This window comes from Chlorocebus sabaeus, chromosome 25 (assembly GCF_047675955.1).
Source record: "Chlorocebus sabaeus isolate Y175 chromosome 25, mChlSab1.0.hap1, whole genome shotgun sequence".
Classification (NCBI taxonomy): domain Eukaryota; kingdom Metazoa; phylum Chordata; class Mammalia; order Primates; family Cercopithecidae; genus Chlorocebus; species Chlorocebus sabaeus.
The window spans coordinates 19,740,514-19,757,398 of NC_132928.1; the positions used below are offsets into that span (position 1 = coordinate 19,740,514).

Consider the following 16,885-nt stretch of genomic DNA (forward strand, 5'->3'; position numbering starts at 1 on the left):
TTACTATAAGAAACTCTTAGCAACTTTACTATATGACTGAGGAAGAAGGACTTAATTTAGATCACTTTTAGCGACCTTGAGCCCACCCACCCTCCTTGTCCAGAGAGGGTCCCGGAGCACAGAGCAGTATGTCCCTTGACATGGCCCACCTGCTCTCTGGGAGAAGAGATCCTGCTGGCACAAGACAAAGGTTCCTTGAGGACAGTCACCTGGCCTGGCCGCCTGGAGGGCCCTTGCTCCCTGGCCTGGGGACGGTGCGCCTTGCCCTTCTCCTCTAGCTCCAGATTCCTCCTCCTGAAGAACTGCTGCAGTCGAGCTCTCTGGAGCTGCTCTCTCTGCTGGATCCTCAGTGTCTTCCCCACCTGGCGGCAAGTGGTCACATTGGGACGGCAGCGGCGGCTTTCACGGGTCTCTTGCCTGCGCTCACACTTGGCCTCATAGCTCTCAGCCCACCGGGCCAAGCCAGGGGAGGGCCTGGGGTCTGGGCTGATCATGATGACCTCCAAGCACCTGTTGCGCTTGGCTTCCCGTTCCTGGAATAGATGCCTGGATCTGCCAAATGCCAAGAGGGAGGAGAAGGGGAGGGGTCAGAAGATGGGCAGAAAAATGACTGTCTCCCTAGACCAGGGGGCAGAAATAGCACAGAGTTCCATCCATGTGGGTTGAAAACTGAGGACATGGTGGTATCAAACTGGGAGTCAGGACTCTTGGCCTCAGTCTCTAATGAATTAATACAACCTTATAACAGCGATTTCCTGCTCTTCTCTAGCTGATGTTTCCCCTTTGTAAAGTAAAACGGTCTCTATGGCTGCCACTTACTCCTTGACTGAACATCTTACCATGCCTCTAAGTCAGGGGAACATGATAAATAATTGATTAAAATAATAATGAGCTTATAGCCTCTTGGATGGCAGGTGTGTGTTCATTTTCCAGACTTCTAGAGAAACAGCTAAGTTGAGCCCCTCTGCCCTCTTATCCCCCAGTTGAAAAAGAAAGTCAGTATCTTTACTGCTCTCTTGGTCCAAGCTGTTACTAACATAGTTGAGTGACACTTCTCGAGATCTGGAGGGCTAACCACACCCGGCTCAGGTGGTGACCAGTCCTGTGACCAGCACCCGCTGCTCTCTTCTTGACTTTTAGCAACTAGCTTATGAGTCTGGACCTGGCATGGTTTAGGAGGAAACCCTACCCTAATTCCTCCAACCTGCTGTGCTGACAATGGTCCATGGGCCCCCCACTCCAAGCTCAGGACTGGGCCGTGTCTCTCAGGTGCAGATCAAGTTCAATCAGTATTGACTGAGCATCTGCCACATGCCTAGTGCTGGCCTAAACCCATTTCAGAGCATCTGGCTCCAATACTCTTGGAGATGAGGGTTCCATTTCTTTAGGATCACCTTCTTGTCAGGGCTAATTCTGGTGCCAAGTCTGCTTTCCTTTGCCAAGACACAGATTGTGCCATCCAAACCCACAAGCACATGAATTATGCCTTAATAAGGCTGCTGCAAACAGAAAAGAAACAAAACAAAAATAGTAATCAGAAGTTTCCAGGGAGCCAGGCTTGGTGTAGGGGCCACAGGATGTCCCTCTGCATGGCCTTACCTGGTATTCACATAGCACTCAGACCCAAATCCCCTTTTCCTTCTCTGTGCCTTTCTCTTTCCTACTCTTCCCCACCTACCTTCTGCAGTTTATCCTACTAGAACCCTCTGGTCACTTTGCTGAGTTGGGCTGGACTTGGATTAGCTGGATCCTGAGCGTTGGAAATTCTGTGTCCTGCCTCCTCTGATCACTGGAGTCAGACCAGGGACTGATGAAGGAAGAGGGACCCCCCTCACAGCTGCTGCTGCTTCTCTTCCTCCCACGACCTCATTACCCACCACCCTGGGAGGAGGGTATCTCAGCTTCACCAACCAGCAGGCGTTTGCTAGCTGTAACCCCTCGGGGTTTATTTATAGGCCAAACAGACTCAACAGGTAGCAGAGTCTCTGCCCCTTTACTGGGACTTCGCTATCCTGGCTCAGTCTGGAATTCTCTGCAGGATTCTTGTTTTCTCTCTGATCCTACTACTCATTCCCCAGGGTCATGGGTGGGGCAGTCTTCTTCCCTGAGAGGAGTTTTGGGTGGTCAAGCCCTGAACACTCAAATGCCTGACTCTTGAGGGTTGGAGGAGCATACTCTGGTGTCAGGCAGCGTTGATTCCAAACAGAAATGTGAGGTTGTTAATGTTTGTCCTCTACATACCCATTCTGAATGGCTCTCTTCTTTCTTTAGGTGTTTCTACTTACTCCTTCTTGGATAAGGGTGGGAGTGGGCATAGGGGATGGTCCCTTGACTTTCTCCCTGCAACTTTCTTTATTTAGAGACTTAAAAAAAAGGGTCTGACAGACCCATGTCTATTGTTATAAATGACTGAATGGAGGAGACCCAGGATTATGTGCATGTGAACTCCATCTCTGGAACCTATACTCACAGCATCCCTGAGTCACGGCCCCTGGCTATTCTGCCATGGATTGCAGTGGAGAACCCTGGCTCTTGGAGTCACACTGTGTGGACTCATATCCTGGCTCTGTCACCTACTACCTGTGTGTGGTTTTAGGTAAGCTATTAAACATCTCTAAGCCCCAGTCTCCTCATTTATAAAATGGGGCTAGATTGGCCGGGCGCGGTGGCTCACGCCTGCAATCCCAGCACTCTGGGAGGCCGAGGCGGGCGGATCATGAGGTCAGGAGATCGAGACCATCCTGGCTAACACAGTGAAACCCGGTCTATACTAAAAAATACAAAAAATTAGCCAGGCGTAGTGGCGGCCTCCTGTAGTCCCAGCTACTCGGGAGGCTGAGGCAGGAGAATGGCGTGAACCCGGGAGGCGGAGCGTGCAGTGAGCCGAGATCGTGGCACTGCACTGCAGCACTCCGGCCTGGGCGACAAGCAAGACTCCGTCTCAAAAATAAAATAAAATAAAATAAAATAAAATAAAATAAAATAAAATAAAATAAATAAAATCAAATAGGGCTAGAACCTGCCTTGTAGGTTATAAGGATTAAATGACATTTTTGCAAGTAAAAGTAATGGCAAAAACCAAATATTATCCTTGTTATGCTGATGTTGGATATTGAAGACTTGGTGCTGTAAGACAAAGGCTCCAAGCTAAACAAGCACTCCTAAGACCAAGAATGCCTTCTCTCATCCTCTCAACCCTCTCTCTTTGACAGAGTATATTGTTTATCAGATTGAGGGGATGCTGGACCCAGGTTGGAGTCACATTTACTTCTCTGTTTCTTCTGACCCTGGGTTTGGGCTATAAGGAGAAAGGGCTTCTCTGTGATCTGGACATAATCACCATCCCAATTACACCAAGCAGAAAGGTAAGGAAGAGATGGGGTCTGCCTGTGTCACACATAAGTTGTGAGGTCCCCTCCCTGTTTGGCTCCAGCTTCCCAGCAGGTTTTGTAGTGGAGGCAGAACTTTGAGAATCCTCCTACCTTCTTGCCATGAAGAGGAAAGGGCTATGGGGGAGAACACAGGGCCTGAGATGAGGTCTCTCTGGGCTTTCCACCTAGGCCACCCACCTTCATCCACTGAAACACACAGCTGCTCTACTCACTGCTTCCTCGGGGCAGACATTGAGTCTTCTTACCCAAGAAAGGAGCTGCAGTGGAAATGGCTTCTTAGAGATGGGAGTGTTCCCAGATGCCTTGGCTACCACAACTGCTAGGATGTGGTGCAGCATGCTGCATAGAACCCTACCCCGGTTTCTGGGATATCTGGACCCTACTGACTTGCTTAAAAACAAGAAGGTATGCAGGATGGCTGACAGGGATAGGCTGCTAAAGAAAAGGGAACTGGTCCCTGTAGAGTTCAAAGAAAGATCACTGGGTCACTGCCCAGGCTTTCTGGCATCTCTGACATTCCCCCCTGGCAGCATGACTGGGCTCACTTGGAGCTTGGAGGAAGGGTTACTGGCTTGGAAGGCTCAGTCTGGTCTCTCAGGCTGCAGGGAGAGAACAGGGCACGGCTCCTCACCTGACTGTGGCTTGACATGCCTTTCCGAGTCTCGCTTTTACTTCCTGGCCATGTGTGCAACAGACGCAATGAATGGCTTCCTGCATGGGTTGGCCTTCCTGGCCCAGAGCTCTCAGTGGGAACTGAGGGGAGAGGGGCCTACGCTTAAGCTGCTGGGAAGGCAGTCTTGTGTTCAGAGATCCCCGCTTTGAAGAAAACTATAAAAGGTCATTTAATTCATGCCCATATCACTGGGTAGCCTGAACTAAGTCATTTGACTTACTCCTAATCTAATGTAATCTAATCTAATCTACTGGAACAGAGGAGTGGTGCAAGCTGTACCCTGTGCCAAGGCTAGCGCCACAGGAAACCAACACAGGATACTTTCTTGGTTACCCAAACTCCCAACACCCTTAAACTATGCCACCTGCTCTTTCTTCACCCAGGAGAGCTGGGATGGTAGAGCATCTTCTGCCCCACCCCAAAGTTGGAGTTCCCAAACCAGGACACAAAAGCATCCTCCTTCTCAGTTACCTCCGAGTCCCAGGCTCCAACTCAAGCCACTCAGGAAAGCATTCCAGCTCCTGGGCAGATCTTGGCTCTGGTCTCAGATGGAGCAAGACAGCAGATGGGTAAAGCACACGCTTTCAATCCATAGGTCTGGGCCCCATTAACACGTCCCTTCTTGGTACTGTCTTTCTTTTTGCACAGCAGCCTTGCTGAAACAGGAAACAGACAAAGCCACAAGGTTTGCAAACCCCGGTTCCTCTCTCTTGCTCTCTGGCATCATCTGAGTGGGCCTCTGAACTCTGAGGCCTCCAGGGCTGGGCTCAGGAGCTCCTCCCATCAGTAGGCACCCTGGCCACCCTTTCTCTTGCTACTGGATTGGTCGAAGCTCTTGGACAGTTTCAAGTCAAGATTCCTTTCCACGATTAGACAAGGATAGTCCTCTGGGTCAGATTCAGACCTTTGTGGTTTCTATGAAGGGAAAAAAATTCCTTTTTGATGGCAAGACCTAGATGAGATGTTCTCAGTGTAGGCTTTCATGTGTATCAGGTAGTTCTTTGTGCAAAGATTTTCCTTTTTCTTTAGCCACCTCTTCCCAATCCTGGTGTTGTAAAGAGTTTCTGCTTTTCTGAAGTAGCTGGTGACTTTCTCAGATTCTGGAATGAGGCCAATTCTGCATTTGCTCCTTTCTAGAGCAATGAGGAGGGGGTATAAAGGTGGGTAGCTGGGGGATGAAGGAAGGAATAGAAGGCAGAATCTTCTACACATTTTTTATCCAGTCAACCAGACTAGGAAATTTAGGGAGAAACTAGAGGGAACTAATTTGTGTGCATTAAGATGAAGCCGTCACAAATGATGCAGTCAGGAAATTCCCAAGAAGTTCAAGCTAAAATAGTGGAGGGGAAACTGGATTGGGACAAGTTAACCCAGCAGCTTTGTAACCTTGTAAAATTCACGTTGTCTGGATGCTACTCACTGTGGTGGTTGGATGATGTGCGTGGCTCTTTGGAATTCTAAGTTTTGACACACGTGAGGCAGGTAATGAGACTTAAACATAGCTGTGATCACATTTATTAACATGTGGAGAGTTTGTCACCATTTTCTCTGCTACTGCTTCTTTCTCTGTTCTTTGAGGAGAAAAAGGATGAGGAATCAGCAGGGAAAAGCAGAGGATGGATTCTCAAGCAGTAGGGCTGAAATAAGTGGCATTTACTCAGGATGAGAGACAACAGCTGAAGGCCCTGTGCCTGGAGCTTGACACGTACAGATGGGAATGAGTAGAGGACAGAGGGTTTGGGGAGTCCAAGATGTCAGAATAAGAGAATTTTGGCTGGGCACAGTGGCTCACGCCTGTAATCCCAGCACTTTGGGAGGCCCAGGTGGGTGGATCACTTGAGGTCAGGAGTTCAAGACTAGCCTGGCCAACATGGTGAAACCCCATCGCTACCAAAAATACAAAAAATTAGCCAGGTGTGGTGGCATGTGCCTGTAAACCCAGCTACTCGGGAGGCTGACGCACGAGAATCACTTGAACCCAGGAGGCAGAGGTTGCAATGAGCCAAGAACGTGCCACTACACTCCAGCCTGGGCGACAGAGTGAGACAGAGTTTCACTCTTGTGGCCTACGCTGTAGTGCAACTGCATGAACTCGGCTCACTGCAACCTCCGCCTCCCAGGTTCAAGCAATTCTCCTGCCTCAGCCTCCCGAGTAGCTGGGATTACAGGCACATGCCACCATGCCTGGATAATTTTTTGTATTTAGTAGAGATGGGGTTTCACCATGTTAGTCAGGCTGGTCTCGAACTCCTGACCTGAAGTGATCAACCTGCCTTGGCCTCCCAAAGTGCTGGGATTACAGGCATGAGCCACCGCGACTGGCCAGAGAATTTTTATTGGCATAGAAGAGTGAGAAGACTCTGGGAGTTCAGGGGATTAGAGTGTAAAGGAAGACAGGAGATTTTAATAGGAATTCCTATAGAGACCTACTATTTGGACTCCATTAAACACCAGAAAGAAATGTGTACAAAGCTCTGCAGTCATTGGGATACTACCCCCATGATAACTGGGATTTAGAGCAGTCAATGATATGCTATGGAAAGTGTTGGACCCAGGTTTACTTGACAGCAGACTTGAGCTCTTAACATTGTGTTCTGAGAACAAAACAATTAATAAGGTTGTCATACCTATCTATCTATATCGACACACACACACACACACACACACACACAGAACTTTGAGAATAGAAAATATACCTTATTTTCAAATGCCAATGAAATATTTAAAAAATTGACCATATTGATCAAAAAGCAAGCCTCAGTACATCTTTTGAAAAGTTGATCTATTATAGCAGAATTTTCTGACCATAGTACAATACAATTGAAATAAATAACAAAAGATGGAAGAAAGAAATATTTTAACTTCTTGGGAAAAAATTCTTCCCATTTACTTTGAAATATAGAGGGAATTTCAAATCTGCAATTAAGAATGGATTGAAAAACGGTGTAGTGGCAACATTATGAGCAAAATCTGTGAGGTATGGCCAAGCAGAACTCAAGGAAAATCCCTAGCTTTAAACATTTTCATTACTTAAGTGAAGAAGATTAAAAATAAATTTCCTATTCATTTATTTTCAAACGGATTGCTAAAAAATGATCAGAAAAAAAGGAGATGAGAATTTTGAAATGATAGAAGGAGAATATGTAATAAGTTAGAATCCTGTTTAAAATTGATTAAAAAAATCAGTTTTTGTGTGTGCATCTGGCAAGGGGAGGAAGGGTAGACATACAAATAGAAAACAAATCAATAAAATAAACTATCAATGAGCCAAATCAATTTAAAAAAGAGAAAAGGCATTATAAAAGTTTAGGAATGATACATGGAAAGTAGCCACAATACAGTGGAAATTAAAATAACTGTAGAGAGTCATTTGTGTCACTATGCGAATGATTTTTAAAATATAGATAAAATGGACTTAAGAAAACGAATTTACCAAATTAGGCTCAAGTAGAGATTTGTAGTGTGATCATTAGCTGGCCTCCAATGGAGGTTTTAATTCAGGCTGCTCTTGAGTTGGGCAGCTAGCTTTTAGTGGCCAGTATCCTGTGCTTCTCCTCATCATTTCCAGGTTCAATGGGAACAACAGCTCCCTTTTTTGATGGTCATATTCTGAAACAGTTTCCTTGATAGATGCTGGGCCCTGGGTAGGCCCCCATGAGGCGATGAGTATGGGGTAAGCTACCCTTTCCTTTACAGCCTGGTTGCTTCACAAGACCACACAGGCATGTGTAAGATTATCAGATTTTATTATACAGTTGGGGTAATAACCAAACTACATGCTAATATGACTTCTCCCATACTCCAAGAGACAGCACTAAGGAGTTTAAAATTTTTTTTTTTCTTGAGATGGAGTCTCACTCTGTTGCCCAAGCTGGAGTGCAGTGGCGTAATCTCAGCTCACTGCAACCTCTGCCTCCCCGGTGTCTCAGCCTCCTGAATAGCTGGGATTATAGGCATGTGCCACCATGTCTGGCTAATTTTTTGTATTTTTAGTAGAGACCGGGTTTTGCAATGTTGGCCTGATTGGTCTCGAACTTCTGACCTTAAGTGATCCACCTGCCTTGGCCTCCCAAAGTACTGGGATTACAGGTGTGAGCCACCACGAAGTTAAACACTTTATGGGGGTCCCCTCATGGGTGTTACTAGTTCTAATCCCACTCCTCTTTCCACTCGACTGGGTGACTCCTCATATCTTCTGGGAAACGTTAACCTCACTCATAAGAGTTGTTCTTGCCTTAGAATCCTTTCTTACACTCCTGACAATGTTTCTTCAGCACCACATTCCTCAAGTCTGTTATTCATTCTAGAATAATGCCACAGACACTCTTACTAGGATAGTCCACAGTGGCCTTGGCACTCCAAGTTTTGCAGAGCAGCTCAGGGTAGGCATACTTGAGTCTGTTCCCATTCAGTTCAAGTTCTCCTTATCAGGTGACTTGCAGACTCTCCTCCTTAGTCTCCCAAGTGTCTCGCTGGTAAATGTTTACTCATGTCCACACAAACATTCCACGGACAAATATTCATTCTCAGAGATGATACAGTCTAAACTCACCAGGAGGAAGATAAGTATTTCCTTGACTCCTACGTTTGCAAGGTTGCTACTCTGTTGTGGAGTTCTGACTGTACGTTTGTGGCAGGACAGAGTTCTAAATCCTCCTCTTACCTTTGCTTGCCTTGTATCGTCATTGTTGGTGGAGAGCCTTTTCACGTAATGAAACCTCAAATTTATGCTGTAAGAAACGTTCAATATTAGCAAGAGATTTATCTGTTGTTTAGATTCTAAGAATCTGAAAAGCGTAACCATAAGGTACAAATAACTGTTGATCCATTCTTGTGGGTCCAGCATTGAGCAACGGACGAGTTACTTTTTGTCGTGGGCTCATAAGAAAGGTGGTCTCACTGGCTGTGACACTGAAGAGCCTTGACAGGCTGCAGCCTTAGGCTTGGGGGTGAAGGTGGGGTAGGTATAGAGGTAGGAGTGTATGTATATTAGGAAACAGGAAAGGAGAGAGTAATGTAGAACAGAAAAAGGGGGGCCTCCCAGGCACCCATCTCTATTTGGATCGAAAGGACAAACCACAAGTTAATCTTCAGAGAGCTTTCATTCCTCTCCTTTATCCTTCATTTCAGGTTCTGTCCCCTTGAGTCCTGCCAGAACATGAAATAGGCTGTTCCTGAGTTCAATATCATAATGACTTGTCTTCTGCTCATACAATGCCCTTTTCTAAATGAAAAAGTACTGCTTTTTAGAGCTCAGCCGAAGCAAAAACCTCCTCTCCCCAGTGTACGTGTGAGTTTTCCAATAAATAGGACCTCTAGTTCGTGACTAAAAAATCACATTGTTTTTTGAGATGAAGTCTTGCTCTGTTGCCCAGGCTAGAGTGCAGAGGCACGATTTTGGCTCACTGCAACCTCCGCCTCCCAGGTTCAAGTGATTCTCCCACCTCAGCCTCCTGAGTAGCTGGGATTACAGGCACACGCCACCATGCTGGCTAATTTTTGTATTTTTTAAAGTAGAGATGGGGTTTTGCCATGTTAGCCAGGCTGGTCTCAAACTCCTGACCTCAAGTGATCCACTTGCCTCAGCTTCCCAAAGTGCTGGGATTACAAGTGTGAGCCACCGTGACTGGCCCATATTCTTTATTTAAAAGATATTCTTATGTAAATTACTGAGTTTCCAAAAATTATCATTCAATAAAAATAAAAAATATGAGGTTTCTGTTGATTAAAATATGCTTCTACTTACTTTTTGTATGTCATGTTTTTTCACATAGCCTAGGCAGTCAGAACCATGATCAATGTCTTTAGCTAAGATTTCTGAGAGCCTCAACACTAGTTACTGTACTCATTAATACTCTGATATTGGAGATGTTGGCTGTCTAACAAAATTAGGTCATTTAATAGTGTGATCCTCTTTCTGAAACTGACAATTTTCCTTCCTAGTTAAATTGTCATCTCTTGGCACAGCCTCGATTAAACTATCCTAATTATTTCACAAATGCCTTCACATTCCAAACTGAGATATCTTCCAGAGACTTTTCTGTACATTTTATATATTTCTACACAAACCTTTAGAATCTGTTTTATACTCAGTACGATTTATCATCCATAACAAAGAATATTAACTTGATGCTGTAACGCTGAACCAAACTGATCTTACCAAAAGTGCTCACATATTAGATTGCCGTCAGCACTCCCTGCACACGCCCTTGCCCCCGCCTGCAGAGAGCAACTTTAGGGCTTGCTTAGAAAACTAAAGGCAGATGGACAGAGAAATGAGTTGGAAAGCATTCGGATTTTCTTTCATTTTTTTCTTTCAGGTTTATACAAATTTTAATATAATATCACTAAAAGGTTTTTAAAATAGAAAAATAATCATCCTAACCCTGCTACCCAAAGACAAATTAGTTTCATATTTTTCACACTACCTTCTGGTTTTTGATCATATGCATTTCTTTTTAATAATATTTTAAGCATAGTGAAACCTATATTTTTGTAATATGTGATTGTATGAATTATATGTTTTTCACTTGATGCTATATTATAAATATTTTTTCTGTTTTTCCATTTTTAAGCTTTTCACATCGTCATGGTCTTTCATAATATTAGTGTACCACAATGTGTTTGGTAATATCCTTATATTAAATAGTAGCCATGTGAGCCAGCATTGCTCGGGATAATTATTAGCCACCGACAAATACAATGCAAATACAACTTAATACACATAATAAAAATTAATATGTTATAATAATTTTCTGCAATTGTAATAATTCAGAGCTGTGATTATGTTTAACTTTGTAACAAGATTACTTTATCGATCACATCTATCATCTATACTTCAAGACTGTTGCTCACTCTGAAGCTGTCCTGAGTGACAGCCTGGGGCTAGATGGGCAGGGGCACCAGAAGTCAGACTGCCTGGGTGTGAAGCCTGGCTTTGCCCCTTACTATCTGTTTGAGCTTAGAATGCATGAGCGCTATGTTTGAGGTCTTTGCATCTCAGTTCCCTCCTCTGTAAAATGGCTATAACTGATAATATCTACTTGACAGAATTGTTATAGGATTATGAGATATAACACTTGTAAAGCACTAAGACATGTGAGCTATCACTATTAGCAACGCCTGCAATTTGGAACATCTGTCTTGTGATTTATTAATGGTTATGATGAAATGGACTCACAGATCTGTAGCTGTGTGAAAATGGAGAGGTAGTTTCAGTGAGTCGATGCATTTTGTCTGATCTAATCTTGTAAGGTTTAAAACTCATTTAACTAAGTTTTTAAAAGAATGTGCCTTACACTGTTCTCTGTGGAAGAAAAACATTTGAAGTGGCTCGTATTGTTTCTCACTGTGTGTCACTTAAATTCTCTTCTATCCCAGGTCATTTAAATTCTAAGTTAGACCAAACCAAATGTGTTCTGGTGTAATAATGGGAATCATAATAGCACCTGTCTCACAAGGCTCTTTTGAGGATTTAAATTAGTTAATATTCAGTAGAATAGTTCCTAAATATAGCAAATACTATGGAAGTATTTGGTAATACAATAAAGTAAAAATAAAACCATTCCAATGTTGCGGTGAAACTCTTTTTAGTTTGCATGATATAATTAGGAATTTTATTCATGTGGAAATTATATGGAGGAATTTAATTTTATTTAATTATATGGAGATTTTTGTCATTTCTAATTTTTAGCTTTTACAGATAATGCTGCCGATGGGCATCTTCATGCATGCATTTATTTGTTTTTCTTCTTTTAAAATACTTTCTTTAGGATAAAACCTTGGAGTGGGTTTGCTGAAGAAGTTTAGTGAAGAAGTAGGTTAGTTCTGACAGCAAAGATTTCCAGGAAGTGGGTGGGAGGGAATCAAGCTGGGCTTTAGGGCATTGTGGAGATGGCAGGGTCAGTAGAGCTGGGAGGCTCTCTCACCAGCTTGAGAGCTCAGTACATTGGGAGTCAGCAGGGGGCAAAAACAGCGGGGTGTGGGGCAACAGGCAATGGCTGGAATCCAGTGAGGTGACTTTTAGATCCATCTCTACCTCTCTGTTGAAATGCAAGGCTGCAGCCAGGCGCGGTGGCTCGCACCTGTAATCTCAGCACTTTGGGAGGCCGAGGCGGGCGGATCACGAGGTCAGGAAATCGAGACCATCCTGGCTAACATGGTGAAACCCCGTCTCTACTAAAAATACAAAAAAGTAGCTGGGCGTGGTGGCGGGTGCCTGTAGTCCCAGCTACTCGGGAGGCTGAGGCAGGAGAATGGCGTGAACCCAGGAGGCGGGGCTTGCGGTTAGCTGAGATCGTGCCACTGCACTCCAGCCTGGGTGACAGAGCGAAACTCCATCTCAAAAAAAAAAAAAAAAAAAAGGAAAAAAAAAAAAAAGAAATGCAAGGTTGTTTTGCCCCTGTGGGTCTCCATTTCTTCTAAAGCCTTTCCCAGTATGAGGGTCTACGAGTTCTTTATTTCTTAAATATTAAATACCTTCCAAATGCCTAAAATTGCGCTCAGTACTAGAGATACAACAAGGAGTAAAATATAGTCGGTATTTTCTCTTAGTTACAGATGCACAAGACAATTTTCAGGTAAATTTAAAACATGTGATAAACTCAAGTGATAAACAAATACAGAAAACTGTAGAGGCATGGGATAGGGGTGGGAGCTCACTTACCCCAGCCTTGAGAGGTAGGCTGGGCGGAAGGGAAGGAAGTTTTCCTGGAGGAGGTAATGGTTGGACTTAACCTTAAAGGAGGCGCAAGAGCTAACCAGGTAATGGGGAGAGTGAAGAGCGCTCAGGGCAGAGAAGATGGCATGGCCAACACACAGTGAGATCATCAGGGTGCTTCAGAGGACCGGCAGTTCTTTGTCCTTGGGGAATCAAAAGCAAGGCAGGTGGCCCGAGATGTGGCTGGAGAGGCAGCCAAAGTCCTGGTACACCACTTTAAAGCGTTTGGGTTTTCGACAGACCATTTTACCCAAGAGTGGCTTTGGAAATGTGCCAGCTTCCACTCAAGGCCAAGAATCTGTCCTGTTTTCCCTGTATCTTGACAGTGCTTTCCCTGCGAGGCTCAGAGCACCTTATTTTTAGGGTGACCACTAGCTGTCGCTATTGAACAGGTCTAGTTCCCCAGGGCTCAATGTCAAACGTAAAGCCCCAGCAGCCGGGCGGAGTTACCGGATGCCGGAGTCCAGCCCCGCCTCTAGGTCAGTTCAGGGCCCTAAGCGATGACTCACTGGTAGGCACGCTGGTGTACAGGTAGTGGCTGCCCTGGGGTAGAACCTGCTACGCACTGGGCAAGGAGATTGTGTGAAGCGTGGTACACCACCACATTCAGCCACGGGGTGGCGCTGCCACCCTGACGGCCCGAAGGGAGGCCGGCAAAGAGACAAAGTCTTTCCTTAGGACAGCCTTGCTCTTTTGTGGTCCACAGTACCGTTCAAGGACAGTGTGAGGGAGCCCCGGACGCACACCACCCCAGCGGTTCCCGGGCAGCCAGTCGCTCAGCAGAGAGATGCTCGAACGCTCTGCCATTTCTTTTGTCCCATGGGCCTCAGCCCCTCATTGTTAAGGTCTTTTGGGCCAGTCCCCGGTTTCCACCCTCTGATTCCAGGTTATGCGGTGTACCAATGTGTCCTCCCCTAGGGCTTCTGTTTCCTATCATCCTTCCCAGAAAGCTTCCCCAACTCAGCCAGTGTTCATCTGGTACTTTCCATCTTTTAAAAATTGATTTTTTGATATACAGTCATGCATAGCATCATCATGTTTTGGTCCATGAGGGACTGTATATACGATGGTGGTCCTATAAGATTATAATATTGTATTTTTACTGTACCTTTTCTATGCTTAGATATGTTTAGATACACAAATATTTACCATTGTGTTACAATTGCCTGCAGTATTCAGTATGGTAACATGTTGCACAGGTTTGTAGCTGAGGAGCTGTAGGTGCACCAGATAGCCTAGGTGTGTGGTAGGTTCTATCAGTTAGGTATGTGTAAGTACACTCTATGATGTTGGAACAATGATGGAATCAACTGTGATGCATTTCTCAGGTCTTATCCCTGTTGTTAAGTCATGCATGACTGTACATTTACATAGTGAAATAATTGCTACAGTCAAGCAAGTTAAGGTATTCATCATCTCACATAGTCACCTTTTTATTGTGGTAAAAGTATGTAAAATCTACTCTGTTATTTCCAGTATATGATGCAATACTATTAACTATAGTCCTCGTGATGTTTCAGGAGTTAAAGATACGCCATTCTGGCATATTGACTATTTAAGTTAAGGGCACTTAAAAAACAGCAAGTGTAAGAAGATCACTCTGACCTTTGAGCTGTTTCTTAAAAGCAAACGACATTCTCATGGGAAAGACATCCTCCCTGTAGTAGGATAAAAAAGGAACAGTCTTATCATCAAGGATGAGAAACTGAAGCCAAGAGAAATCTGTACAAACAAACCTTGTTAAACTAACCCTTATCTTCCTAGTTGCATCTCTGCCCAATTAAATACCCTAGCCCAAGCCAAATGTGCCCTATCACATTTTGCAGTGTGCTATTCTTTGTCAAACTCAGTATACTGAATTTGTAACTGACTCTAACTGCTTCTTCGGGTCTTTATTTCCTTATGAGGTTCTCCTGTGCCATGTAAAATTTCTATTAAATAAATTTGTTTGCTTGTCTTCTGTTAATCTGTCTTATGTCAGCTTAATTCTTGGACTCAGCCTGGAGGTGGAGTTTTGCTGCCCCTATATTGTACATTAGATCTCTAGGCTTATTTATTTTACATAACTGAAACTTTGTGCCCTTTGACCTCTATCTCCCCATCATCCCTCTACCCCAACCACCTTTCTACTCTCTGTTTCTATATATTCAAGTTTTTCTTTTTTTTTAAAGTGAGATAATGCAATATTTTTCTTTCTGTATCTGACTTATTGGAGCTCGCCCTAAGCCAAGGGAACATTTGTCCCATAACTCACGTCCCAAAGGACTAGTTAAAAGCATAACATATGCTGACTTTTTTCTCTAATACAACTTTAGAGCCATAGCCTCCAAAGGGGGACATGCAGGAGAACTACTAGGATGGGCAGAATATTGGAATTTCTATTTAATTTAATTTTTAAAATGTTTTATTTTTATTTCACCTATACGTACACATAATTATATAATTTTACTTAGTGAAATGTTCATGTTTTAGGTTCCAAGAACTTTGCCAAACTTGAACTCTGGAGAGAAGCGAAATTCACTCCCTAGCTCTAGAAAGGGGAATTTGGTAGAAGAGGGATCTCATTCTTCCAATTTCTTCCCCTCGGGTAGTTTTCTGTATATGGAAAAGAATGGAGCTTAAAATTATTATGTGATGACAATTCTACTTAAGAACTTAGGAGACTATCATTTCCTCAAATTAATATGGCAGTTTCTTGATTGAAGAATTATACTTTTAATTTTCCTGGCTGCCTTCTTAGGAACAAATATACATTTTTAGTACAGGCAACTTTTATTGTTTCATTGCCTCTAATTTAAAACATATTTGCATTATAATAGTTCACAGTGTTTCACAGTAAAATAGTTTGTCATTTTCTACCATAAAGGAGGCAGACTCTAAAACAAAACAAAACATGCTTTTAGAATCCATTCAAGCTGTCAACATCGTCAACACAGTAAGAGCAGTCAAATAGAACCATAAATATATTTGTCAACCCTTGAAGCCTACTAATAACAAGTATATATTAGCTAGATATATGGTAGCTCCAGGGGAGTGCTCAAAAGAGGCAGCCCATGTACTCGGGAGGTATAGCTACCTTTCACAATGAGAATAAGCCAATCATGTCCTGTCCCATTGTTTATTATGTATTTATGTCTTCTCCTCGAAGAGGCCAGAGCCTGCTTCACAGGCCACACTGAGAACAGGTTGTGCCCTGACCTTCCCATTCCCGTTCTTGAGATCAGTCCAGCAGTGAACATATCTGTAAATAATTTTATGAAAAGTATAGCAGGAGTCTCTGTTCTGGTGGTCATAGACAATGGGATTGACAACCAAATTTTCATGTGACAGGAGAATGGTCATCTTCCTTGCCCACTTGGGCTTATCTTTAGCCTGAGCTAGCTGAAAAAGAGTGACACAGTCCATGGTGCACACTGATAACGAGCACAGAGCAAACATCCCCACCATCACAGCCAGCAACTTGGCTGTGTGGATCTCCCGCTGGAGGGTGGTCCTTGAGTGGTCCATCAGCTCCATGCACTAAAGCTGCCTGCAGGTCACTGTGAAGAACCTGATAGAGATCAGCCACATTATGAGCAGTGGGGACAGGACTTACCCCCCGAAAAACTGAAATATACCATGTAACTCATGGGTACTGCATTCTAAAAGAGACACTTCACAAGGCAGCAGCTTTCATTCATGGTTCCATCCCAGGGCTCCTTGCAGTTGTTGGACATAGTATATTTACTGTTCCACTACAGGAATGAGGTCAGTCCAATGCCAAAGGCAAGGACCCAGAGGACAGCAGTAACCCCTCTTGTTTGGGTCCCAGTGACTAAACTTTTATGCCTGAGCCGACTGTGGCTGGCCAGGTACCTGCTGATGGCCATGGACAGGAGGCTGAAGATGGAGCTCTGTGTGAGCACAGGCATGAAGCGGGCAAGGAAGAGGTGGCTGTGGAAGTCAGTGCAGAACCCAGGCTGATGATGATGGGAAAGGGGAAGGTGAATAGCCCCATGGCCACATCAGGGACACCAGGAAGCACTTGGTGGACGACTGCAGTGCACTTGGCATGCCAGCCCTAGCACCATGAATGGGAGCACCGTGCACCTCCAGCAGCAT

The 16,885-nt window shown here is 44.2% G+C and overlaps 1 protein-coding gene and 1 pseudogene across 6 annotated transcripts in view; both read right to left on the bottom strand.

The window, feature by feature from the left end:
• TRAF3IP3 (TRAF3 interacting protein 3) overlaps positions 1–4,853 on the bottom strand; it is a 27,063-nt gene extending 22,210 nt beyond the window's left edge. For 2 of the 6 annotated variants that reach the window (XM_073011534.1, XM_073011536.1), the window contains exons 1-3: positions 4,537–4,851; positions 1,395–1,499; positions 150–552 (exon numbers count right to left, since the gene is read on the bottom strand). In XM_073011534.1, coding sequence (XP_072867635.1) covers positions 150–552; positions 1,395–1,477 — 486 coding nt within the window. In that variant the 5' untranslated portion in view covers positions 1,478–1,499; positions 4,537–4,851. Of the gene's footprint in view, positions 1–149; positions 553–1,394; positions 1,500–4,536 lie in introns of all 6 variants that reach the window. The other 4 variants (XR_012091197.1, XM_073011535.1, XM_007988585.3 and 1 more) reach the window with 4 other exon arrangements.
• A 10,836-nt stretch (positions 4,854–15,689) lies between these two features.
• On the bottom strand, positions 15,690–16,885 carry LOC103230153 (adenosine receptor A2b pseudogene; annotated as a pseudogene).